General features: G+C 55.5%; 1 protein-coding gene across 3 annotated transcripts in view; it reads right to left on the bottom strand.

The window, feature by feature from the left end:
• The window catches only part of PAPLN (papilin, proteoglycan like sulfated glycoprotein), a 36,715-nt gene extending 16,514 nt beyond the window's left edge, over positions 1-20,201 (bottom strand). For 2 of the 3 annotated variants that reach the window (XM_070797820.1, XM_070797822.1), the window contains exons 1-15: positions 20,064-20,201; positions 18,221-18,291; positions 12,182-12,297; positions 11,213-11,273; positions 10,776-10,878; positions 8,737-8,867; positions 7,813-7,936; positions 7,288-7,368; positions 7,021-7,193; positions 6,790-6,913; positions 6,195-6,321; positions 5,764-5,829; positions 5,016-5,223; positions 4,355-4,537; positions 3,903-4,044 (exon numbers count right to left, since the gene is read on the bottom strand). In XM_070797820.1, the coding sequence (XP_070653921.1) occupies positions 3,903-4,044; positions 4,355-4,537; positions 5,016-5,223; positions 5,764-5,829; positions 6,195-6,321; positions 6,790-6,913; positions 7,021-7,193; positions 7,288-7,368; positions 7,813-7,936; positions 8,737-8,867; positions 10,776-10,878; positions 11,213-11,273; positions 12,182-12,297; positions 18,221-18,280 (1,699 nt within the window). In that variant the 5' untranslated portion in view covers positions 18,281-18,291; positions 20,064-20,201. The remainder of the gene's footprint in view (positions 1-3,902; positions 4,045-4,354; positions 4,538-5,015; positions 5,224-5,763; positions 5,830-6,194; positions 6,322-6,789; positions 6,914-7,020; positions 7,194-7,287; positions 7,369-7,812; positions 7,937-8,736; positions 8,868-10,775; positions 10,879-11,212; positions 11,274-12,181; positions 12,298-18,220; positions 18,292-20,063) is intronic. The other variant, XM_070797821.1, reaches the window with a different exon arrangement.
• Positions 20,202-22,386: the final 2,185 nt, after the last annotated feature.

Here is a 22,386-nt window from a genome sequence, read left to right as displayed (position 1 = left end):
TTTATTACACACACACAAAAAAAACCATATTATAAATGCAGATTCACTTCTTTTTACTTTCTAAAATGTGGCTCTTAGAAAATTTTTAATGACATGTGGGCTTGTTTATTTCTACTGGCGTGTGCTGTTCTAGAAAGGGGGAAGCAGAACTGTCCAGCGTGTCGGCTCTCAGACACCCACCCCTCAAGGGGAGCCCTCTTTGGACACTCAGCCCCTCCTCCAGGGCACTTGCCAGTAAGCACTATAGCACTAAAGTATCCAAAACAGTAGGAACCACACAAATTCTAAATTCTCACCCACAAGTGGACTTCTGTGGAGCCCCTAGAAATCACAGGATGAAAATGTTCATACACCAAATGTCACTGGGGTTGGGGGGGGAAGCAGATACAGAAATCACAGATACATTACAAGGAAACACACTAAAGATTTATCCAGTAACCGCTGGGATCAAGGCCAATTTAAGTTTCTCTATATATACTATGTTTCTAATTTCTCCAAACGTTCCACAACGAACACACATTATTTCTATAATTATGAAAATAGCAATGCAGGTTTCTTTCTTTCACAACTCACCCTGGCCTGAAGCTCTCCTTCCATTTCCTTCCTTTCCGAGTGAATGCCTCTTTGGGGCAGGCTTCGGGCCACCTCTCCCAGGAAGGTGTCCAGGGTCCTGGGACACCGAGTGGCTCGAGGGAGCTGGACTTGTAAGGGCTGAAGAACCTCCTGCGCGTGCAGCCCGAAGGCCAGACCCAGGAGCCCAGCCCAGGCCCCACAGGGCCTCACCACGACTGCTACCCACACTCCATACGGATGTGAGAGCGGGACCATAAAGGAAGCTGAGCGCCCAAGAATTGACGCTTTTCAACTGTGGTGTCGGAGAAGACTCTTGAGAGTCCCTTAGACTGCAAGGAGATCAACTAGTTAATCCCAAAGGAAACCAACCCTGAATATTCATTGGAATGATTGATGCTGAGGCTGAATACTTTGGCCACCTGATGCAAAGAGCCGACTCATTGGAAAAGACCCTGATGCTGGGAAAGACTGAGAGCAGGAGGAGAAGGGGATAACAGAGGACGAGATGGTTGGATAACTTCACCAACTCAATGGACATGAGTTTGAGCAAACTATGGGAGATGATGAAGGACAGGGAAGGCTGGCACGCTGCAGTCCATGAAGTTGCAAACAGTAGTCCGTGACTGAACAAGAACTTCATTTATGGAGTATTGTGTGTGCGAGCACTATGCCAAGAGATCACCACAAGCCTGGAAAGTCAGTCTCCTTAACCCCACTGCACAGCTGGGCCAGCGGAGGATCAGAAAGGAGAGACCCTTGCCTAGGGTCACACGCCTGGTCAGCAATAGAGGGGAGATTTGAACCCCTCCATTAGTTAGCCGTTGACTCTGGGCCACCGGTTCTTGGCCACCTTGCCACGTGCCTCCACTGGCATCCTACCATTTCCCCGTCATTGGCACGTCAGGGCCAAATACACCTCTTTGCAGTCTCAGAAGGCCACTCCCCTGGCCACCCCTGCACAGCCCCAGCCCACACCTTCCCCCAATAACACTTCCTCAAACCAAATAACCTGATGGCCTGTGTGCCCCTTGTCCTACAGCTCCTCACGATGGGGACACCTTCTTTCCCAGTGAGGATGGGGGGCGAAGGGGGTCAGGAAGGCAGAGGCAATGTGAAGGAGACTGTCTCCTTCTCTGCATTCAGCCCTTCAACAAACATTTACTGAGGACCAACCACGTGCCAGCTAGGTTCTGTGGGGGTATAAACAGGAAGAAAGAACAGCAAGAATAGTTTCAAAGAATAGCAAGGAGAGATAAGAAAGACTTCCTCAGTGATCAATGCAAAGAAATAGAGAAAAACAATAGAATGGGAAAGACTAGAGATCTCTTCAAGAAAATTAGAGATACCAAGGGAACATTTCATGCAAAGATGGGCTCAATAAAGGATAGAAATGGTATGGACCTAACAGAAGCAGAAGATATTAAGAAGAGGTGGCAAGAATACAAAGAACTATACAAACAAAAAGATCTTCATGACCCAGATAACCATGACGGTGTGGTCACTCACCTAGAGCCAGAATGTGAAGTCAAGTGGGCCTTAGAAAGCATCACTATGAACAAAGCTAGTGGAGGTGATGCAATTCTAGTTGAGCTCTTTCAAATCCTAAAAGATGATGCTGTGAAAGTGCTGCACTCAATATGCCAGCAAATTTGGAAAACTCAGCAGTGGTCACAGGACTGGAAAAGGTCAGTTTTCATTCCAATCCCAAAGAAAAGCAATGCCAAACAATGTTCAAATTACTGCACAATTGCACTCATTTCACATGCTAGCAAGGTAACACTCAAAATCCAAGCTAGGCTTCAACAGCATGTGAACCAAGAACTTCCAGATGTACAAGGTGGATTTAGAAAAGACAGAGGAACCTAGATTAAAATGCCAACATCTGCTAGATCACAGAGAAAGCAAGAGGATTCCAGAAAAACATCTACTTCTGCTTCATTGACTATGCTAAACTTCTGACTGTGTGGATCACAACAAACTGTGGAAAATTCTTCAAGAGATGGGAATATCAGGCCACCTTCCCTCACTCCTGAGAAACTTGTACACAGGTCAAGAAGCAACAGTTAGAACCAGACATGGAACAACAGACTAGCTCAAAATTGGGAAAGGAGCACATCAAGGCTGTTTAACTTACATGCAGAGTGCATCAGGCTAAATGCTGGGCTGGATGAAGCACAATCTGGAATCAAGATTGCCGGGAGAAATATCAATAACCTCAGATATGCAGATGACACCACCCTAATAGCTGAAAGCAAAGAGGAACTAAAGAGCCTCTTGATAAAGGTAAAAGAGGAGAGTAAAAAATGGCTTAAACTTTAACATTCAAAAAACGAAGATCATGGCATCCAGTCCCTTCACTTCATGGTAAATAGATGTGGAAACAATGGAAATTGTGACAGACTTTATTTTCTTGGGCTCCAAAAGCACTGTGGACAGTGACTACACCCATGAAATTAAAAGACACTTGCTCCTTGGAAGAAAAGTTATGACCAACCTAGACAGCATATTAAAAAGCAAAGACATCCCTTTGCCGACAAAAGTCTGTATAGTCAAAGCTATGGTTTTTCCAGTAGTCATGTACAGATATGAGAGTTGGACCATAAAGAAGGCTGAGTGCTGAAGAATTGATGCTTTTGAACTGTGGTGCTGGAGAAGACTCTTGCAAGTCCCTTGGACTGCAAGGAGATTAAACCGGTCAGTCCTAAAAGAAATCAGTCCTGAATACTCATTAGAGGAACTGATGCTGAGACTGAAGCTCCAATACTTTGGCCACCTGATGGGAAGAGCTGACTCGTTAGAAAAGACCCTGATGCTGGGAAAGATTGAAGGCAGGAGGAGAAGGGGACGACAGAGGGCAAGGTGGTTGGATGGCATCACTGACTCAATGGAGATGAGTTTGAGCAAGCTCCGGGAGATGGTGAAAGACAGGGAAGACTGGTGTGCTGCAGTCCACGGGGTCACAAAGAGTCAGACACGACTGAGGAAATGAACGACGTAACAGGAAGAAGGAAGCGGGCCTGGCCCTCAAGCAGCTTGTAGCTAGTAGGCCTAACAAGCCACGCACAACCATTGCAGCGCCCAAGTGTGCCAGCAGTCACAGAGAGCTCTGGGGGTGACGGAGAGGTGCTGCCTCCCAGGGGGCCACACGGCTGCCCGGTGAGGCTGCCAAGAGCTGGCCTTTGTGGACGGCAAAGGCCTCACACACGGAGACCTGAGAGGAGGATGGTCCAGGGGGCTGAGGGCACAGGCGCAGGGGCAGGAGGTGCTGGCCAGGCTGCCGGCAGGGCTAGAGGCTGGGCCAGGCTCCAGCTGCCCCTCCCCGTGCTTACCTGGAGGGAGATCGCAGGGCTGCGTGTTGCAGGCCTCCACGGCCGGGGGCTTGGATGGCTGCAGGCTCCCACAGCGGCCAGGGGGCCCAAGGGCACAGACCACCTGGCGCCTCCGAGTGCCCGAGCTGCAGCTCTTGGAGCACTGAGGACCCCAGGAAGGGAGTGAGAGAGAGAACACACCGCATGGGGGGAGAGACCCTAAGGCTGGGGGGTGCCCATAAGGCAGGGGGAAGGGGAGATGCCTGAGTCCTAGAGTCAGACCCAGGGTCCAGGACTGGACAGTGGTGAAGGTGAGGGGGGAGGGGGAAGGAAGAGGGGGGGAGGGGGAAGGAAGGGGGGGAGGGGGAGGGGGAAGGAAGAGGGGATGATGCCCAGGGATCAGGACTCAACAGTGGGAGAGGGGGGAGGGGGGGAGGGGGGAGGGGGGAGGGGAGGGGAGGGGCAGTACTCACTAGACCCCAGGCGCCCACGTGCCAGGCCTGGTCACTGAGCGGGGGACAGTCGTCATGCACACAGGGCTCAGTGAGAGGCGGACGGTCCTCCAAGGAGCAGGCCGTGGCGTGGAGCCGAGACCCCTCGTCACCCCGGCAGGTGACACTCCGCCTCCGGACCCCCGCACCACAGCTGACAGAGCACTGTGAGGACCGGGCTGTCAGCGAGAGCTGGTCCTCGCCCAGCTGGGGGCCCACCAGCCTGGCATGGAGGGCAGACAGCACTCCATGGCCCCAGGCCCAGAGAGGCCGAGTCACCCTCCTGAGGTCACACAGCCTGAACAACAGTGGCGGACACCGGGCTGAAGTGTGTTTTCCTTTATTTGCAACTGCTATACATATAACTGGCCAGAAGCAGTGACCAGCAGCCCCAGCCCCTCCCTCGCCCCCAAACAACATGCCCGGCTCCTTTCCCACCCGCCCTGGACCCTCGAAAAGGAGGAACAGCGCTGGAGCAGGGATCCAAGCCCCTGCTCCTAGCCCCAGCCTTCACCACAGCCTCCGGGACCACCTGGCAGGTCCCTTCTCTCCCAGGAGCCACTTCCCCTGAGGATGACAAGTCTTTCAGAGTTGCCGGCGGCCACCCAGGCCCACCACCCCGTCCCAGAGGGGCCAGGCTCACCTCGCTCCAGGGCTCCACGCTCCAGCCTGCGCAGCGCTGCAGGTTGCAGGCCCGCGTGCCCGGGGGCTTCTCAGGCAGACCCTCGCACTCAGCATCCTCAGCAGCCTCCTGGGCACTGGCCCCATCAGACAAGACACAGTAGACGGAGCGGGACTGGGAGCCGCCCCCACAGGAGGCCGAGCAGAGCGTCCAGGGCCCCGTCTTCCAGCTGGTGGGGAGCAGGAGCGCACTGAGGTGGGCCCTGCAGCTGGGTCTGAGGTCCAGGCCCAGGGGGGCGGCACCCAGGAGCGGAGTGGGGACCCCCCTCCCCAGCCCATCCTCCGAGCATCGGGCTGTCCAGGTGAGGGGCAGAGAACCCTGCCCAAAGGCCTAGGTCCAGCCCTGCTCACCATTCCCACCACTGTGCCAGGGTCCCTATAAACACGGAGCCTGGCTGCCTCCCTCCCAGGGCTCCTGTCCTCACATGGACCCCTTTCTCCTTCTCACCAGGTCACCATCACCCCAGCCAGACTCCACTCCCTCCAGGTCTGACCTTAGTGGAGGGGGGCATCTCCCTGAGGGGACATGCTCACCCATATGTGCAGCGGCCCTTCCCAGCCCTGGGCCCCAGGACCTGGACGATAGGACCATCCCCATCGCATATGCAAAGCCAAGCCTACCACCATCCCAAGAGACCAGCTGCCTGCCACCAAGGCCACCGGGTGGAAGACGGCACAGCCCTGCAGGGAGCCAGCGGCCCGAGGATTACCTGCTCCTGCACACACGCTGGGCCCCAGCAAGGTGCCACGCTCTGGGCCGGTGCAGGTAAGAGGTCCTTGGTGCACAAACAAAGCCATCGCCAATGCCCTCAGGCCCCTGGGCCCAAGCCCTGGTCCACTCCTTGGCATCCGCCAATTTCCTGCCAGCTCACACCAATGGGGCCTCTGGTACCCACACCACCGTCCACCCCCCCGCCATTAGCCTGGACATTCTGGGCACTGTGTGGGCTCACAAGGGTGGACAGAACCACTCAGGGTCTCACACTCAGGCCCCCCACTGCCTCCTCCCCACCCAGCTGCAGCTATCAGGAGCCCTCCAGCCTCCTGCTTTTCCCAACACCTAAAGCAGCTCAGGGCCTCCACCCCCTTCCCACCGAAGAGCTTGGGCCCTGCCTGGGCAGAGGGGCGGGCAGGGCCTCACCGCTTGGTGTGTGGGCAGGGCTGCAGGCTGCAGGGGCGGCGGTCAGCTGGCCGCGACTGGGGCTGGCACAGGTGCTCAGGGTAGACCTCGTTATCCATGGTGCAGAACACCCGGCGAGTCTGCTGACCTGCAGAGGCCCGGCCACAGCAGGCAGCTGGTCAGTCCACATTCACCCAATGCATTCTCTGGGCCAGGCTCCCTTCTAGACACATCCTGAGTGTCACCTTGTTCGAGGCTCAGTGACCCCCCTGGGTAGGTGGCCATCACCACGTCTGAGCTCAGAGAGCTTTCTCTGTGGGTGACGGAGCCCCTCTCTGACACCTGGTCACTGGCTCCAGGCCCACCCTCCACCACCAAAGGAATACCATGTCCTAGGAGATGCCACTGCCTCCAGGAAGCCCTCTGGTTCGCTTAGCTAAGGTAGGGGCCCTTTGTCGAGTCCCCCCACTCCTGGGTTTCCCCAAGGGGGCCCCCCGTGACATGCAGATGTTGCATCTACTTGTCCACCTCCCTCCCATGGCTGGAGCGCCTGCAGAAGAGAGCTGAGCCCTGCACACAGCCACGTGCCACCCCCGACCCAGGCCACTGCCCTCACCTCCACCACATTCAGCGCTGCAGTCGCCCCACGAGCCGTGGCTCCAGCTGAAGCCGGGCTGCAGGGCACCCAAGGGCAGGTGGTACTCGAAGTGCACGCCTGGGTTGGGCTCCTGGCTGATGAGCTGTGCAGGAGGGTCCCCATTGAGGCTGGATGCCAGGGGGCCGCCCCTGCTCACCCCGAAGCCCTCCTGCCAGCCTCTTGGGGGCCAAGTGCTCACCCACCCCTCACCTCAATGACCAGGGGCTCCGAGGTGGGGCCGCGGGCGTGGAGCCGCTCGGGCGCCAGGTCCCCTTCAGCTCCCCGCTCATAGTGCAGGAGGGTGCTGGCCACGGGCAGGGCGCGGGCACCCTCGATGGTCCAGTGTCCATTGAGGTAGTATTCGCCACGGATGCTCTTCACCGCTGCGCCGGGGGAGCACCCCAGTCAGCTGCCAAGGCAGCACCCACCTCCCTGCCACGGCGACAGCCCCGCCTCGGACCCCAAAACTGTCCTCACCCAGGAAATTCCTGCTGGCTGCCGCTTCCTCGATGCGGATGCTGGTGGCCCCCATGGGGACGATGAGGATCTGGTTGTAGCCTGAAGGGCAGAGACATTCTGGGACCATTAGCCACAAGGAGGAGTTGGCCCTGAGGCTGCCCAGTGCCTGGCCCCACAGGTGGGGTCGCCAAGTGGGACACAGCAGGGCCGGGGCTTGGGAAAGTGTTTCTGAAGGAGGAAATGCCTGCACAGAGGATGGACGGGTCCAGCACCCAAACTGATGGGAGGGGAGGGGAATGGAGGGGACAGATGGGGATGATGGGGGGAAGGGGAGGACATGCCCAGGCATCACTGGATAAGTGGGTGGCGATCCTAGCATGAGCCCACAGGCTCCTGGGCAAGGGTTTGGCCTCCACCCTGAGGTCTTCACGACCTGAGCACCAGATCACACCATCTCGGTGTTGTGCCAGCGAGCAAGATGCCAGGAAGGGGCATGCGACAGATCCCGGTCTGAACTGTCTGCAGACCCCACAAGGATCGCACCTCTGCTGAGGTCATTGGCCTCAAAGACGCCCGTGACAGGGTAGCAGGTCGTGCCGTCACCCCCGCACCGCAGACACTTGTCCTCCTCCTTCGACGAGTCCAGGTGGTGGTCACAGCCAACGACCTGCCAGGCGGAGGTGAGAGGAGATGCGAGAGACCCAGGGGGGGTCACGGTCACACCCGGACTGGAACCCTGGCCGCCCGGCCAGTCCCAGGAGGTGCGGTAACCATTCGCTGGCCAGGGGCGCCGAGTTAGCCTTGAACCTGGCCGGTAGCTGATCATCCACCTCTCCTGCCTGCACGGCGCCCGCGTCCCCTTCTCCGGCAACAGCACCTCGTTTTCCTTCGGAAGCCACCTCTCTCCCACAGCGTGTGGACATGGCTTCCGGGCAGTAGTGTCGGGCTGGTCAGCAGGCTGTGCGCTTTGCTCAAGGCGTTCGGGGGAGCCCCAGGTGAGGGCAAGCCAGAGGCAACCCCGCGTTGCTGGCACTTCTGGGAACAGCGCCCCTGCCCCAGGGAGCGGCCAGGCTATGACAACAGAAGCCTGGGGCCACTGGGCCATCTTCACAGCTCACCAGAAGAACTCGCCAACCCTCAGCGGACCCAGAGGAGAAGAAAGCCAAGCAAGGAGAGATTTTCCAGAGCATCAGCCAGGCCCCTGCAGCCAGCCAGCCCCTCCCTCAATGGCTTTTTTTCCCCCTTAAGTCACTTTTACTTTTACTAACTTGCCACCCAGAAGCTTCCTCTTATTGTTGAGTTTTCAAAGGGCAAAGGTAAGAGGGCCACAGGACATCGGAGATGCAAGGCACCTTAGAAGCTAGTCTTGAGAAGGCATCATGGTCAGGAGAGCCTCTGGTGGGGGGGCAGGTGGACATCCTGTAATGAGCCCCAAACCTGCTGGTGGGGGTGGCGGGGACAACTCACCCTGCAGCTGCCATCCACACAGATGTCCCGTCTGCCAGGTTCACAGGGTGTCCCGTCTACAACGGCCTCCTTGTGCTTGTAGTAAAAGCTCTCTCCCTTGGGGATGCAGTTCAGCTCACATTTGTTGGGGGCTGCGGTAAGCAAGAGGGGCGAGTTGAGATGCTAAGTGAGGTTGAAGGCCTGTGCGAGCAACAGCGAAGTGTGGGCAGGAGCCGGAAACAGGCACACACGTGTGTGCACACACACAGGGAGAGGAAGCCCTACGCCATCACACCCCCAGTGGCTCAAAATCCCACCACCGTCACAGAGGGAAAGGATCTTCTCCATGAAGTGGATACATCTCTGGGAATTAAGTCGAGGAAAAATCCTAGAATTAGGAAAAAGCTAGACACTTGAAGAGGTCTATCTCAGCATTACTATTTATAATATTCTGACTGTCAGCTACTCTTTAATTACTATAACTAGATTATTACACCTGTGGACTGTGCTATTAAGAACTGTGATTATGAAGACCAACCAGTAATGCGGGGAGATGTTTATAATAGAATGCAAAGTGATACCATGTAACAATCACAAATACATAAACAGAGAGAGAAAGTAATGTGAAAGGAGCTAGAAAGAAAGGCTAGCAGCAATCCTATGAAAAAGGTGGGTTAATTTTCTTGTTTCAGTTTTTATATTTATCTGTTTGAATATCCAGGAGTGCTAACAGGATTGTAATCACCTCCACCACAAAGAAGGCATCCCTCAGCAACCCTTTTTAAACTTTCCTCTAGTTTTTCTGTAATATTTTGCTGTTGTTCAGTTGCTAAGTTGTGTCCAACTCTGCCATGCCACAGACTGCAACACTCCAGGCTTGTGATGCCATGGACTGCAACACTCCAGGCTTCCCAGTCCTTCACCATCTCCTGGAGTTTGCCCAAACTCATGTCCACTGAGTTGGTGATGCCATCCAACATTTCGTCCTCTGTCGCCCCCTTCTCCTGCCCTCACTCTTTCCCAGCATCAGTTTTTTCCAATGAGTCGGTTCTTAGCAAATTATCTTCAACATACCCTCACCTTAGGATCCAGGAGGAGCAATGAATGCAAACTACCCCACTGGGGCTCCACCTCTAGCCAAGACCCCTCCCCCAGCCCACAGCACACACAAGACATAAAATGTTCACTGATTTGGAATCCAGAGTGCCAGAGTTTCCAGGAGTCATCTACAGTGAGCAGTGAAAACTCATACTGGGAAGGATTAGCCTACAGCATATCTGACTCATCGAAAATGTTTTAATTACACCATGTTAGTGACTTTTGTTTTTTCTTGAACTGTATCACTCTAAAAATTAATGACCTACACCCTCCTCAGTTACCCAGAGCATGGCCTCCAGCCCCAGAGATTCTGAGCAAATGAGCTCTTGCCACACCAAGCCCCCAGGCAGCCCAGCCTGCAGTTTGCCCAAATTTGGGCACAGGTCTCAACCCCACCCCACCCCCACCCCCTCAGCCCACCCGGAGACTCCTGCCAGTGAGGAAGGCTTCAGGGAGCAGGCCAAACAAAAGAAGGCTCAAAACTGCCCAGAACCGGCCAAGGCTTGGCCTGAAACACTGAATACCCAGGGGGAAGGATGGAAAAACCTCAAAATGGTCACCACCGTTGTGCCCTGCTGGGAGTACTGGAGGTTTTTTTTAAATGTATTTGAAAACGCGTCTAGAATATGGTGAGGGCTTCCCAGGTGGCTCGGCAGTAAAGAATCCGCCTGCCATGCAGAAGACGCAAGAGAGATCGTTTGGATCCCTGGGTCGGGAAGATTCCCTGGAATAGGAGGAAATAGCAGCCCACTCCAGTATTCTTGCCTCGAAAAGTTCCATGGGCAGAGCAGTCCATGGGGCCGCAAAGAATGGGACAGGACTGAAAGATTGAGCGCCATAATATGGTAGTGAGAATTGCGAAACGCAAAGTCAATGTAGCAAAGAGATTCCCCAAAGAAGGGGCCCAGCGTAGGACAACGCAGGGTGGGGCAGCAGGGGCGCCCGAAGGACGGCGCACTTACCCCCGTAGTAGGGCAGCCACTTGTAGCGCCGCCCCTGGAACTCGTGGCTGTCAAACTCCGCGCACTGCTCCGCCCTGAAGTCGCGGGAGCCATCGGGACAGCTCTGTGGAGAGGAGGGGGCAAGGGAGGGGGCTTGTGGGTCCACCATTGGGGTCCACCGTCCCGCTGGAGCCCGGGGAGGCCGGGCCCTGTTCCCCCAACCCCTGCTGCAGCTTCGGGGAGGCGGGGTCGCCCCCCCAACCGCCCCGCCCAGGGCTCCCGTGTGCCCCCCTCCAGGGGGCTTGGGGTAAGGAGGCGAAGGTATCCTTTCAGGCGGCGGGGTGAGGAAGTGACTGCCATGCACCCACGTGCGGGGGTGGGGGGCTTCCCAAGGCCAGTATGTCAGCTACGGAGGGGGTCCGGGGAGCTGTCCTCCACCCCCAGGGGCTGTACCTTACCTCCGTGCGGCAAGAGCGGTGGCTCCGGGTGGGACCCACGCAGCTGGAGCCCCCATCTCTCCTGCAGGGTGAGAGCACTGGAAAGAGCCAAACCCCCAGGACCCAGCACCTCGCCCCCTCCTGGGTCTCTCCCACAGGGCTCCCCCCCCCCGCCCCCGCGCCGACCCCCAGCTGCGGTGGAGCTACCCGGTGAGCACTGCTGGGCCAGAGGGGTGGCAGGAGAGGAGGGGGCTCCCAAATCCCCTTAGGCAGGTATAGTGAGCCCTGTGTTCAGACCTGGGAGAAGCCCGACCCAGAAGGCTAACTAGCCTAGAGCTTGGCTAACTAGGGGCCACTCTACCTCTTAAAGCATATTCCCAGAGAAGACTCAAATTCTGTCCTTGGAGATGCAATATATACCCACTTGGTAAAGTTATTCTGCCATTTAAGAGGAGTAAATGTGGGTAAGACACTTAGAATAGTATCTTCTCTCTGCCTCTTCAGGCAAAGTTTTCAGGAACCGTTAAACCCCCGATAGGCAGAGCATCACCACCCCTTCTTTTGCGCCCTATGGTACTTGTCAGAGTGCAGGGCACGCAGCAGCAGCTTAATAAGTCACTTAGAGTGAGAAACATCTATACTTGAAGAAGGGGCTGACAGCAGAGAAACCGCACACATTAGGAATTTTTGAGGATTATTCGTTAATTCAACAAGAATTCATTACACCTGCCGGCACTGCTGGAGAAGCTAGGGACTCAGGGGTGGATGAAGCAGGAATGGCACCAGCTCCCTGAAATAAGGCTGTCGTTGCAATCAGAGTGTCAGTATGCAGAAATGACTCAATTTCAAGTTCTCCACTGATGCTGCTCCCAGAACAAATCTGTCGTGTGGTAGGTTTTGCCCTTGTGGCCCTGGCACTGGCCCAGGACACCCAGCCGCTCCCCCGCGCCTGCTCTCTCTTAACAAGCTGGCCCATCCCCGCCTTCCTACCTCTGGGTGTAGCAGGGACGCTCCCGGAAGCTGACGCCCCCTCCACAGGTCCGGCTGCAGGGGCTCCAGTTACCCCAGGAGCCCCAGGTGTCACTCTGCTGCCTCACCTGGGGAGCCTGGAGGAGGACACGCTCAGCAGTGGGAGTCAGCGCTTGGAGCCCCCACAGGAGTGCTCAGGGCTGCCCTGACACCCCCAGCCTTGGAGCATCGCCCTCCCCTGCAAGGAGGCTGAGACGGTGTCTCCTAGAGCTGAGCCTTCAGGACTGCAGCTCCCCCAGGCACCCCAACATCCTCATTTGTGGAATAAGCCAGCTTTCACCATAAGGAGCTGGGAGCCAACCCAGCCTCCCCATCCGTCAATGCCGCCTCCACCAGCAGCCCCTACGTGCCCAGTACAGCGGGCAAGCTGCGGGCAGAGAGCTCTTCCCTGATCGTGTCTGACCATGACATCCCCTGGCTGGGCAGAGTTTGGTCTGAGAACCAGGATGTCTAGAAGCATACTCTTGAATGGAACCCCCGGAGCAGCAAAGCATGCCCTCCCAGGAGGAAGACATAAAAGCGCAGGAGGAAGGGTGTGTCATCAGGTAGGATGGGCTCCACGTGTGCGGGGAATGCCGTCCACCTGAAGCGCCATGTTTTTGTAGCTCTGGCCTAGTCAGAACTTAATCTAATCGTGTGCATGTGTGTGTGTTAGGATGGGGTGGTGATTCCTTCCTGCCAAGCTGTGGCAGGGGCCCCCAGGAGTCCCCCAGTGTCTATCCTCCCCTTCTCCCACTAAGAGAACCCTTGACTCCTAGCTGGATAGCTGGCTGCCCTCCCACCCAAGTTCGTTTCCCAGGTTTCCCGCAGCCAGCCACAGCTATGTCACTAAATTCTTGTCAGTGAGATGTACGTGAAAGGTGCTGGGTGGCAGCCTTCCTTGTGGCTCAGCTAGTAAAGAATCTGCCCGCAATGCGGGAGACCTGGGTTCAATCCGTGGGTTGGGAAGATCCCTTGGAGAAGGGAAAGGCTACTCACTCCAGTATTCTGGCCTGGAGAATTCCATGCATTGCATAAACAGTCCATGGGGTCACAAAGAGTCAGACACGACTGAGCGAGATTTTCTTTCCTAGCAGTCTCCAGTACAGGCATATTTCAGAGATATTGTAGGCTTGGTTCCACCAAAATAGAGCAAATATTGTGATAAAGCAGATCACACAGCTTTGGGGATTTCCCAGTACATGTGAAAGTTCTTTGTACTATACTAGAATCTGTTAAGTGTGCAATAGCATTAAAAATAATGTATGTACCTCAATTAAAAAGTACTTTATTGCTAAACAAATGATAGCCATCACCCAAACTTTCAGCAAGTTGTAATCTTTTCACAGTGGTAACATCAGAGATCATTAATCAAACATCCCCATAACAAACATAATAATGATTTAAAAGTTTAAATATTTTGAGAGTTTCAAAAATGTGACAAAGTGAGCAAATGCTATTGGAAAAATGACATTGATGGACTTTCTCAACACAGCATTACTACAAACCTTCAGTTTGTTAAAAAAAAAAAATGCACTAGCTGCAAAGCACCGTAAAGCCTAATAAAACAGAGTGCCTGTAATCTCCTTAAGGGATAGCTTGCGTGTTCATTTGTCCTTTTTCTTAGTCCTCCTATACGCCTTCCTGCTGGTTGGAAATCAGATGTGATGGCTGGAATTGGAGCAGCCTTTGAAACTCTGTGGTAATTTAGGAACAGAAGTTTTGAACACTGAAGCAAAGGTACAAGAATCCTGGAGCGCTTGGTGAGACAGAACATCCCTAGGTTTCTGACCATGCATGTCTATGAGAGAGAGGAATCAGGTCTTTTTTTGTTGAAGGACTGTCATTTGGGACTCTAACAGGAAAATAATCCTAATGGATACAGGTTCCCACCATAAGGATCTGGTACCCTGCAGCTGACTTCAGAAGTCCACATGCTACCCCCATATTCTCTCATTTACTCCACAGAACAACCTGACCATCCTGGTGCATGGAAAAGAGGTGCAGAAAGAGAGGGAGCCACAGGAACAAGTGGACACAACAGCAGCTTGGCTTCACTCCAGGCCTCTGCTCTTGTACCAGGTTCCCACCAACCTCACCTGGGGAACCAAGGGGGGACACTGGATGAGGCTTGAGGAGATGGACGGGTGTTAGACTTGCTTTCTTGCTGGGAGGCAAAATGTGGATTGGAAGTATGTCCTGTTTGTTTGAAGGGGACTTTATCTTAGGGCGTCACAACATAATAATCTCTAGAGGAAAAAAATCCCTGCCATTTTCCCTAGAAGAACTCAAGTTCTCATGCGGAAAAGCAAACTGTTCCTCACGTAGTGAGCCTCCTGCCACCACCCAGGATCTCGGGTGAGGATGGAGGTTTGCGCATGCGCAGATTACGCCCAGCGCTCTTCTAGCGCCCCGGTGGCAAACATCTAGTTATCCTTGGTTTATAACAAAACCATGAACCCTGAATCAGAACAACTCACACAGGTTTGCTGAACCGCATACAAAACCAAGAAGGAAGGGCCAACTAGATCAAAGTCTGAGCTTTCACTCTTCAAATCATTTACCCTTCATTTCTAAGTGGGCCAGATCTCCGAGCTTCTAAAAACCAGGACATACAAGTGTTCCATGAAATTTAAACTGAAATTTACTTGATCAGTTCCTATTTTAAAGGGGAAGGTATTGAGTGTTGGGGGTAGAGGGTGACTTTCCAGGGATGATAAGCACCTCCCCCAGACTCATCACTGTGAAAAGTGAAAGTGTTGGTCGCTCAGTCCTGTCTGACTCAGTGCGATCCCATAGACTGTAGCCCACCAGGCTCCCCTGTCCATGGGATTCTCCAGGCAAGAATACTGGAGTGGGGAGTATTCAGCACGTTCAGCCAGGAGCAGCACAGATGCATCTCGTTTCTCTGTAATTACCCAAACCACAAGCGGCATGATGGTGTGAAGCCAGAATGAGCTGGGCTGGTCCACCCTCACCTGGGCCTGTCCTCACCTGCCTCCTGCCGCCCTCCGCACCCCACCAGCTCCTCCTCCAACCCCTACCTGGGCAACTCAGGAAGCCCCCTTTCCTGTCGCACTGTTCCCCTGGGATCACCTGCCCAACGTGCTGGGGTGGGAGTGGGAACAGAGCAGAAGCAAGGAGACTGGAAGACCCCTTGTGAAACCTCCCCTGACCAACATGGGGCAGGGGGCAGTGAGAGGTGTGATGCGTTATTGCTCCTTAATCGACTATTCATTCTGCTCAAGCTGACCCCTGTCAGCACTGAGAATGATCCTGTGAAAGGTTGGGGATGGTGGGGAGGGGGTCCCGCCACAGCTAGAATCAGCCTGGGTCATGGAGGGGGAGTCCTGCCCCCAGTTACAACCAGTCTGGGCTATGGAGTGGGGGTGGGTCTCACCCCCAGCTACAACCAGCCTGGGCTATGGGGGGGGTCCCAGCCCCAGTTACGACCAGGCTGGGCTACGGGGGAGTAGGTATTGCACCCAGCCAGAACCAGCCTGGGCCATGGGGCAGTCCCACCCCCAGCTATAACCTGCCTGGGCCATGGAGGAGGGTATTGCACTCAGCTAGAACCAGCCTGCCGGAGAAGGCAATGGCACCCCACTCCAGTACTCTTGCCTGGAAAATCCCATGGACGGAGGAGCCTGGTAGGCTGCAGTCCATGGGGTCGCTAAGTCAAAGACTGAGCGACTTCACTTTCACTTTTCACTTTCATACATTGGAGAAGGAAATGGCAACCCACTCCAGTGTTCTTGCCTGGAGAATCCCAGGGAAGGTTGAGCCTGATGGGCTGTCGTCTTTGGGGTCGCACAGAGTCGGACACGACTGAATCGAGTTAGCAGCAGCAGCAGCAGAACCAGCCTGGGCCACACCCTCCTCCAGACAGTGGAGTGGATAAGGGGAGGTCCCAGCCCCACGTACCCAGGTGTTTCTAAGGGAGAAAGCGCCTAACAGGCCCCAGGTTACTTCAGATCCCTCATTTCCCTGCATGGAACCTGTGTGTGGGCGTCATTACTCTCCAATTTAAAGGGATCTAAGATCTGATGATCTGCTTAGCGACACACAGCTGCTAGGTGGTGGCTCTGAGTTTCATCTCAGTGTCCTGACTGTCACCACGCCCCCCCCCCCAACCTGAGCTGCGACCTCAGTGCCGCCTGTGGCGAGGCCCTCAGGGTGTGGCACTGAGGAGGCAAGGGCCATGGGGTAGCAGAGGTGAGCTGGGGACACCGGAAGGTGGTGGAGAGGACGTGAGGAAGGGGGCTCTAGCCCACTCTGTGCTCTGACTGAGGCCCATGCTAAACCCGCTCCCCACTGCTGACTCCCACCCCGGCCTTCCCGCTGGCTGGAGGAGGACTTCTCAGGTTTCACTCACATTTCCACAGAGACAGCATCACCCTGCCCCTCTCCCAAAGCAGTGAACAGTGTGGGTCCGTTCTCAGGGGCCCTCCTGCGGGGCTCAGGAGGCAGGGCTGTGAGCCTCCCCAGTGGAGCCCTCTCCAAGGGTGGATGGAATCTGTGCCCTCCATCCTGCTGGGCAGGAGCAGCTCCAGGAACAAGCCCCGCTCGGCACACAGTCCCCTCCCCCAAGGTGGGGCCTGTGATCTAGAAGATTCCCTGTACCTCCTTGGAACCCAGGTAGGTTCTCCAGGAAGCCTTGTCCCTCAGGCCCCTGGTAATGAAACAGTTACTGTGATCACCAGTTGCCTTCCTGTATCCACTCTCTGAATTTTCACTAATATGGTAGCCACTAACCACATGAGGCTGTTTAAATTCATGTTCATTAAAATCAAATAAGGGCTTCCCTGGTGGTCCAGTGGTTAAGGATCTGCCTGCCCAATGCAGGGGACACTGTCTCAATCCCTGATCTGGGAAGATTCCACATGCCGCAGCTGAGCCCGAGTGCCACAGCTACTGAAGCCTGTGCGCCCTGGAGCCCGTGCTCAGCAATGAAAGACACCGCAATGAGAAGCTCATGCATGGCAAGTAGAGAGTAGCATGCACGTAGCAACAAAGACTCAGCCCAGTTAAAAATAATTTTAAAAATCAAATAAGATTCAGTTCCTCGGAGAAGGCAATGGCACCCCACTCCAGTACTCTTGCCTGGAAAATCCCATGGACGGAGGAGCCTGGTAGGCTGCAGTCCATGGGGTCGCAAAGAGTCAGACACGACTGAGCAACTTCACTTTCACTTTTCACTTTCATGCATTGGAGAAGGAAATGGCAACCCACTCCAGTGTTCTTGCCTGGAGAATCCCAGGGACGGCGGAGCCTGGTGGGCTGCCGTCTATGGGGTCGCACAGAGTTGGACACGGCTGAAGCGACTTAGCAGCAGCAGCAGCAACAACAAAGACTCAGCCCAGTTAAAAATAATTTTAAAAATCAAATAAGACTCAGTTCCTCAGTTGTACTGACCACATGTCATGTGCTCAGTAACCACATGAACCCAGTGGCTATCTTACTGGACAGCACAGATGCAGAGCATTTCCATCATCTCAGACTGGTTCTATTGGACAGCCCCGCTCTAGATGCTAACCCCAGGGGCAGTGGAGGATGGGCCTGGCAGCCCAAACCTCTAGGTCCGAATAGCCCCCATTGAGAGGCAGCAGAATTTGGTCAATAGGCAGGTGGCAGACATCTGGTAGGATGGCCATTTGGCCCTGCTCCTTGGCTGGTGCCAGCAGGGACCCCTCTTCCTTCCAGTGATAGACCATCCCTCCCGACCTCCGCAGCATTAGCAGCGCGCCCAGAACCTTCTGAAGGAGGGGTGGGGCTGCTGGGAAATTGCCAATTCTGCGAACTGTGCCCCAAAGCCAGACAGGAAGTTCTGGGCACCAGAGGTTGCAAGGTCCCACCCGTCTTTGAAGGCTGAGAGGGTTCGCCTCTTCCCGCCCCACCATCCAGACAGTGGCTTTCTCTTGGGGATGGCGCCGCAGCCACTGGCTCCAGCCGTCGGGGGCTCCGACCCGCGGCGACCCTGGGCGGGGGTCGGGGGGGAGCGGGAGGAAGGGTCGCACTCACCGAGGACCCAGGCGCGGGGGGCAGCAGCAGGGGCAGCAGCAGCAGCAGCAGCAGCCGCATCTCGGCCTGGCCTGCGGGAGAGGCGGGGGTTGGAGCGGGCGGGGCAGGGACGAGGCGCCGCCCCACCCATCTAAGCCCCGCGCTCCCCGCCGGCTCCCGGGCCAGCACGGATGTGGCGGTCCATCCCTCCCCCGCAGGGTGCCCACAGGTGACCCGGACACCCGCAGAGGGACTGGAGGGGACGCCGCGGAGCGGAGGCGGCGCAGCGGAGGCTCCTATACAGTGAGGGAGGGCAGGCCCGTCTACAACTGGCTTCTAAAAGTTCAAGAGTAACTTCTTTCAGGGTTTCAGAGGGAAGAAAGGAGAGCAATTAAAAACACTGGTTAAAAGTCGAGAGTTCAGATTCAAAGCCATCAGACTCACTGTTTTCATTCACCAAGAGATCCTTTTTTAAAAGCCATTACATCACTTGTTTTAAAACTCGTAAATAAAGACGTTTTTTAAAAGTCTCTGCAGGTACTTTAAAAACGTAAATACTTTGAAAATGCTGATTGTATCTTACTTTAAACATTTAGAGCATTTCTCTGCTCCGGAGAAGCTCCACAAGCAGCCTCCCTAAGCCGGTGCGTGGGGGTGTGGGTGTGTAAAGTGAGTGCAGTGTGTGCATGTGTGCAGTGTCCTGTTTGTGTGTACAAAATGCCTGTGTGGTGTGGCGTGTGCGAGTGCAGTATGCACTGAGAGTGCAGTCTGGTGCGTGTGCACAGTATGTGTGCAAGTGTGTACATGCCACCCTGCTGGAGAATGACATACACAATGTGCCCCTTTCAGGAGAAAAGATTAAGCAAGTACTGACTTGTATGCTTAAGTTTTAAAATCTGTAACTCCACCATGGTTCTCTTTAATTTTTCCTAAGCATAAAATGACTTCAGTTTACAAGAATAAAACAGAGCGTACTAAGCCAAGTTCAGCCAAATATAAACTGGCACATCTATGCTGCGTTAATTTAGTATTAAGAGTGATTCACATAGGCATCATTTTCACTGCAAACCAGGGGTCCCCGGGGCTGGCGGGGTGAGGGGTGGCGGCCCGGCCTGGGCTTGCGACCCCTCGTGGAAAAGCCGCGCGCACGAGGGGAAGCCCGGGTGCCTGGGGAGCCTCGTGCTAGGGCTAACGACGGAGATGCTGCTTCTCTGAAATAGAAGTCCTTCGCGGGGCGGGGACGAACGCAGCTAAAGGAGAGACAGCAGGGAGGACAGGAGAAAAAACAGTCTCAAGGAGAAAAGTTGCTACTGGGAGCGCCGGATGTCTAGGGTCCCCGCGCGCCCTTCCCGGTCCCCACGCGAGGATGTCCCCTGCGCCCGCCCCGCGGGGGAACCGGCCCGCTGCAGCCCCCGAGGCGGAGAGAGGCGGCTTCCGACGTGAGGAGCCGGGCCAGCACTCGGCTCGGGCGCTCCAGGGCCACAGCCTAGGCAGCACCAAGGAAGAGGAGCGCGCGGTCTCCGAGACCCTGTGCTCCGGAACGGCTTTCGACGGAGGGAAGGGCAGAGGAGGCGGGAGGGTTGGCGTGGGCCGCCCGGGGTTGCGTCTGTTTCAGCCCGGCCCTCTGCCCTCTGAGGCTCCGAGGTTTCCTTTTCGCTTGCGACCTCCCCCATCCCGGCCCTCGGGCCCTCGGCGCGGAGCGGTGACCCGGCTCCGCTCCAGCGAAGAGCGGGAGGCAGGTCTCCTCCCAGGACCCCCACTTCCTCCGACACTGCTCTCCCAGGGAGCCGGGGCGGGCAAATTCCTGCTGCAGCCCAGAGGTGAGCCGCCCCGGGCCCTCGGGTCCTGTTCCTCCGCCTCCTACCTGTCTCCAGGAGCCTCGGGCGCGAAGGGCCCGCGGGACCGCTCCGTCGGTGCCCGCCCCGCCCAGTTGGGAGGTCGGCCCGGTTGCCTGGAACGCCGGTGGAGGCTGGGCTTCCTCCCCGCCCATCTCCTCCTCATCCAGCTCTGCTGTCGTCCATCCCCGGTGACCTGCGATGCCCAGGGTCTCCGCCCCTTTGGGTCTGTGCCAAGGCTTGGTTTGCCCTTCATATTTGGTGCTGGCACCAGTCCCATTTCCCCTACACCCAAGTCTTCCGGTCTGTGCCATCCTTCCTCTGCACCCACCTTAAACAACACAGCTCTCTGTGCAGCTGCCTGCTTGTCTTCTACCCCTGAATTCTATGCTTCCGCAGGACTCAGTTTCTCCACACACAAGCCGCTGCTTCCTACCTCTCAGCCACCATTTCCCACTGCCCCTGACCTGGCAAACTCCTACTCATCCCTCAAGATCCGCCTAACATCATCCTCTCTAGAAGCTTCCCCACACCACCTCAGGCAGCTGGTGGCCCCCTGCTTCCGCAATCTCCACCTCCGTCTGCTGCAGTTCTCTAACACCCTGCAGGCTCGGACTCTTCCTAAGTCATCTCTGAGGTCCCTGACGGTAGAGCGTGCATGCATCCCTGTCACCTGTGTTCACAGCACTAGTTGGGATCAAGGTAGGAGCTAATTTTCCTTCCTAGTTGTCTTTCTTAACCAAGGCACTCTGTCTTGTCCGCCATCTCTGTCTCGGAAACTGGAAATCACCTATCCTCAGAAAACTAGCCCTTATCCTGGGACACGCTGGAGGTGAGGCGATCACGAGGTTGGCTCCTTTCCCCTCATCCTCTTCTGCCTGCAGCCCCTTTCCTAGCCCAGCTGTTGGTCATTTCCCCCCCGGCCTCCTGAGGAGCAGGGAAAAATCACCAGTGGGGAGCTTACCCCCTCTTCAGACCTGCAGCTCCGGCAACTCATCTCCCTGGACCACCACGGATGCTCAGACAAAACGCTTAGTAAAACATAAGCATGCTAAATTCGGCCCATTACTTACCTATCACTGAAGAGAGGAGATGCAGCAGCTGTGCAGCTGGGGCCCCCTGGGGACTTGTGTGAATTCTTACACAAAGCTTGGCAGAGAGAAGGAAGTGGGATTACCCCCAAACCTCTCTAGAAAAGGAAAAATCGTTTCTCTTATTCAAAAAGCCCCACTCCCTGCCTGCCTCAGCCAGGAATTTTCTGAGCTTGGTCAAAGGTCCCTGTAAAGTGAGAGGCAGCTGCTTCTCTTCCTGTGGGGGGTGGGCAGTCAAAGCACCTTCCTGATGTGTTTCTGGTTTTCCTCTCTGATCCCTTCTTCTCAGAAGCCCAAGTTTCTTACCCCACACCTCAGCTGCAAAGGAGACCCTTTGCTGGGGAGGTAGGTCCCTGGACCCACCAGCGGGGCTCTGGCTATTACTGGTTAGAGCAAGTACTTGCCTTTAAGCCTCATGTTCTACCACCGCAGAGGGACTTGGTGACCACAGGGCCCAGCACACAGAGTCCTCGTTCAATAAAAAGAACTGTGTGCACAAAAACGTGGTGGTTTAGAAAGAAGATTCCAGAAAAAAAGTGTAAGGCCTCTTCCCCTAGTAACCACCCCCACCCCCACCCTGATCCTGTGTCATCCCCTGGGTTGCAGCCTGGGGTGGCAGAAGGAGGTCTGCCTCTCACTGTGGGTGAACTCAGGCAAGTCATGTCACCTCCTTAAGTCTCAATTGCTCACTTGAGCCTCACGTGGAGGGTGGCAGAGAAGGGAAGTAACTGGCTTCTATAAAGCTGCTACTAGGTACTCAGTACGGAGAAGGCAATGGCACCCCACTCCAGTACTCTTGCCTGGAAAATCCCATGGACGGAGGAGCCTGGTAGGCTGCAGTCCATGGGGTCGCTAAGAGTCGGACACGACTGAGCGACTTCACTTTCCCTTTTCACTTTCATGCATTGGAGAAGGAAATGGCAACCCACTCCAGTGTTCTTGCCTGGAGAATCCCAGGGACGGGGGAGCCTGATGGGCTGCTGTTTATGGGGTCGCACAGAGTCGGACACGACTGAAGCGACTTAGCAGCAGCAGCAGGTGCTCAGTAAGAGGGTGTTCCTTCTGCCCCTGCTCCCTCCACCTCTATCCTGGATTCCCTACATCTTGGTCATCCTTGTAGATTGCAGATCCAGGGACACAACCCAGAAATGAATGGCCAGACCTCTCTGTGAGGCTGGGTTGGGATCGCAAGCAGGAGAGGAGGGAGATGGCAAAACCCCAAGAGCTCCTGGGATGCACCTCCTCCAGGAAGCCTTCCTTC

Source organism: Bos indicus, chromosome 10 (genome assembly GCF_029378745.1).
Source record: "Bos indicus isolate NIAB-ARS_2022 breed Sahiwal x Tharparkar chromosome 10, NIAB-ARS_B.indTharparkar_mat_pri_1.0, whole genome shotgun sequence".
NCBI lineage: Eukaryota > Metazoa > Chordata > Mammalia > Artiodactyla > Bovidae > Bos > Bos indicus.
The sequence above is the reverse complement of the archived record's forward strand: the minus strand, read 5'-3'. Positions and strand labels throughout refer to the sequence as shown.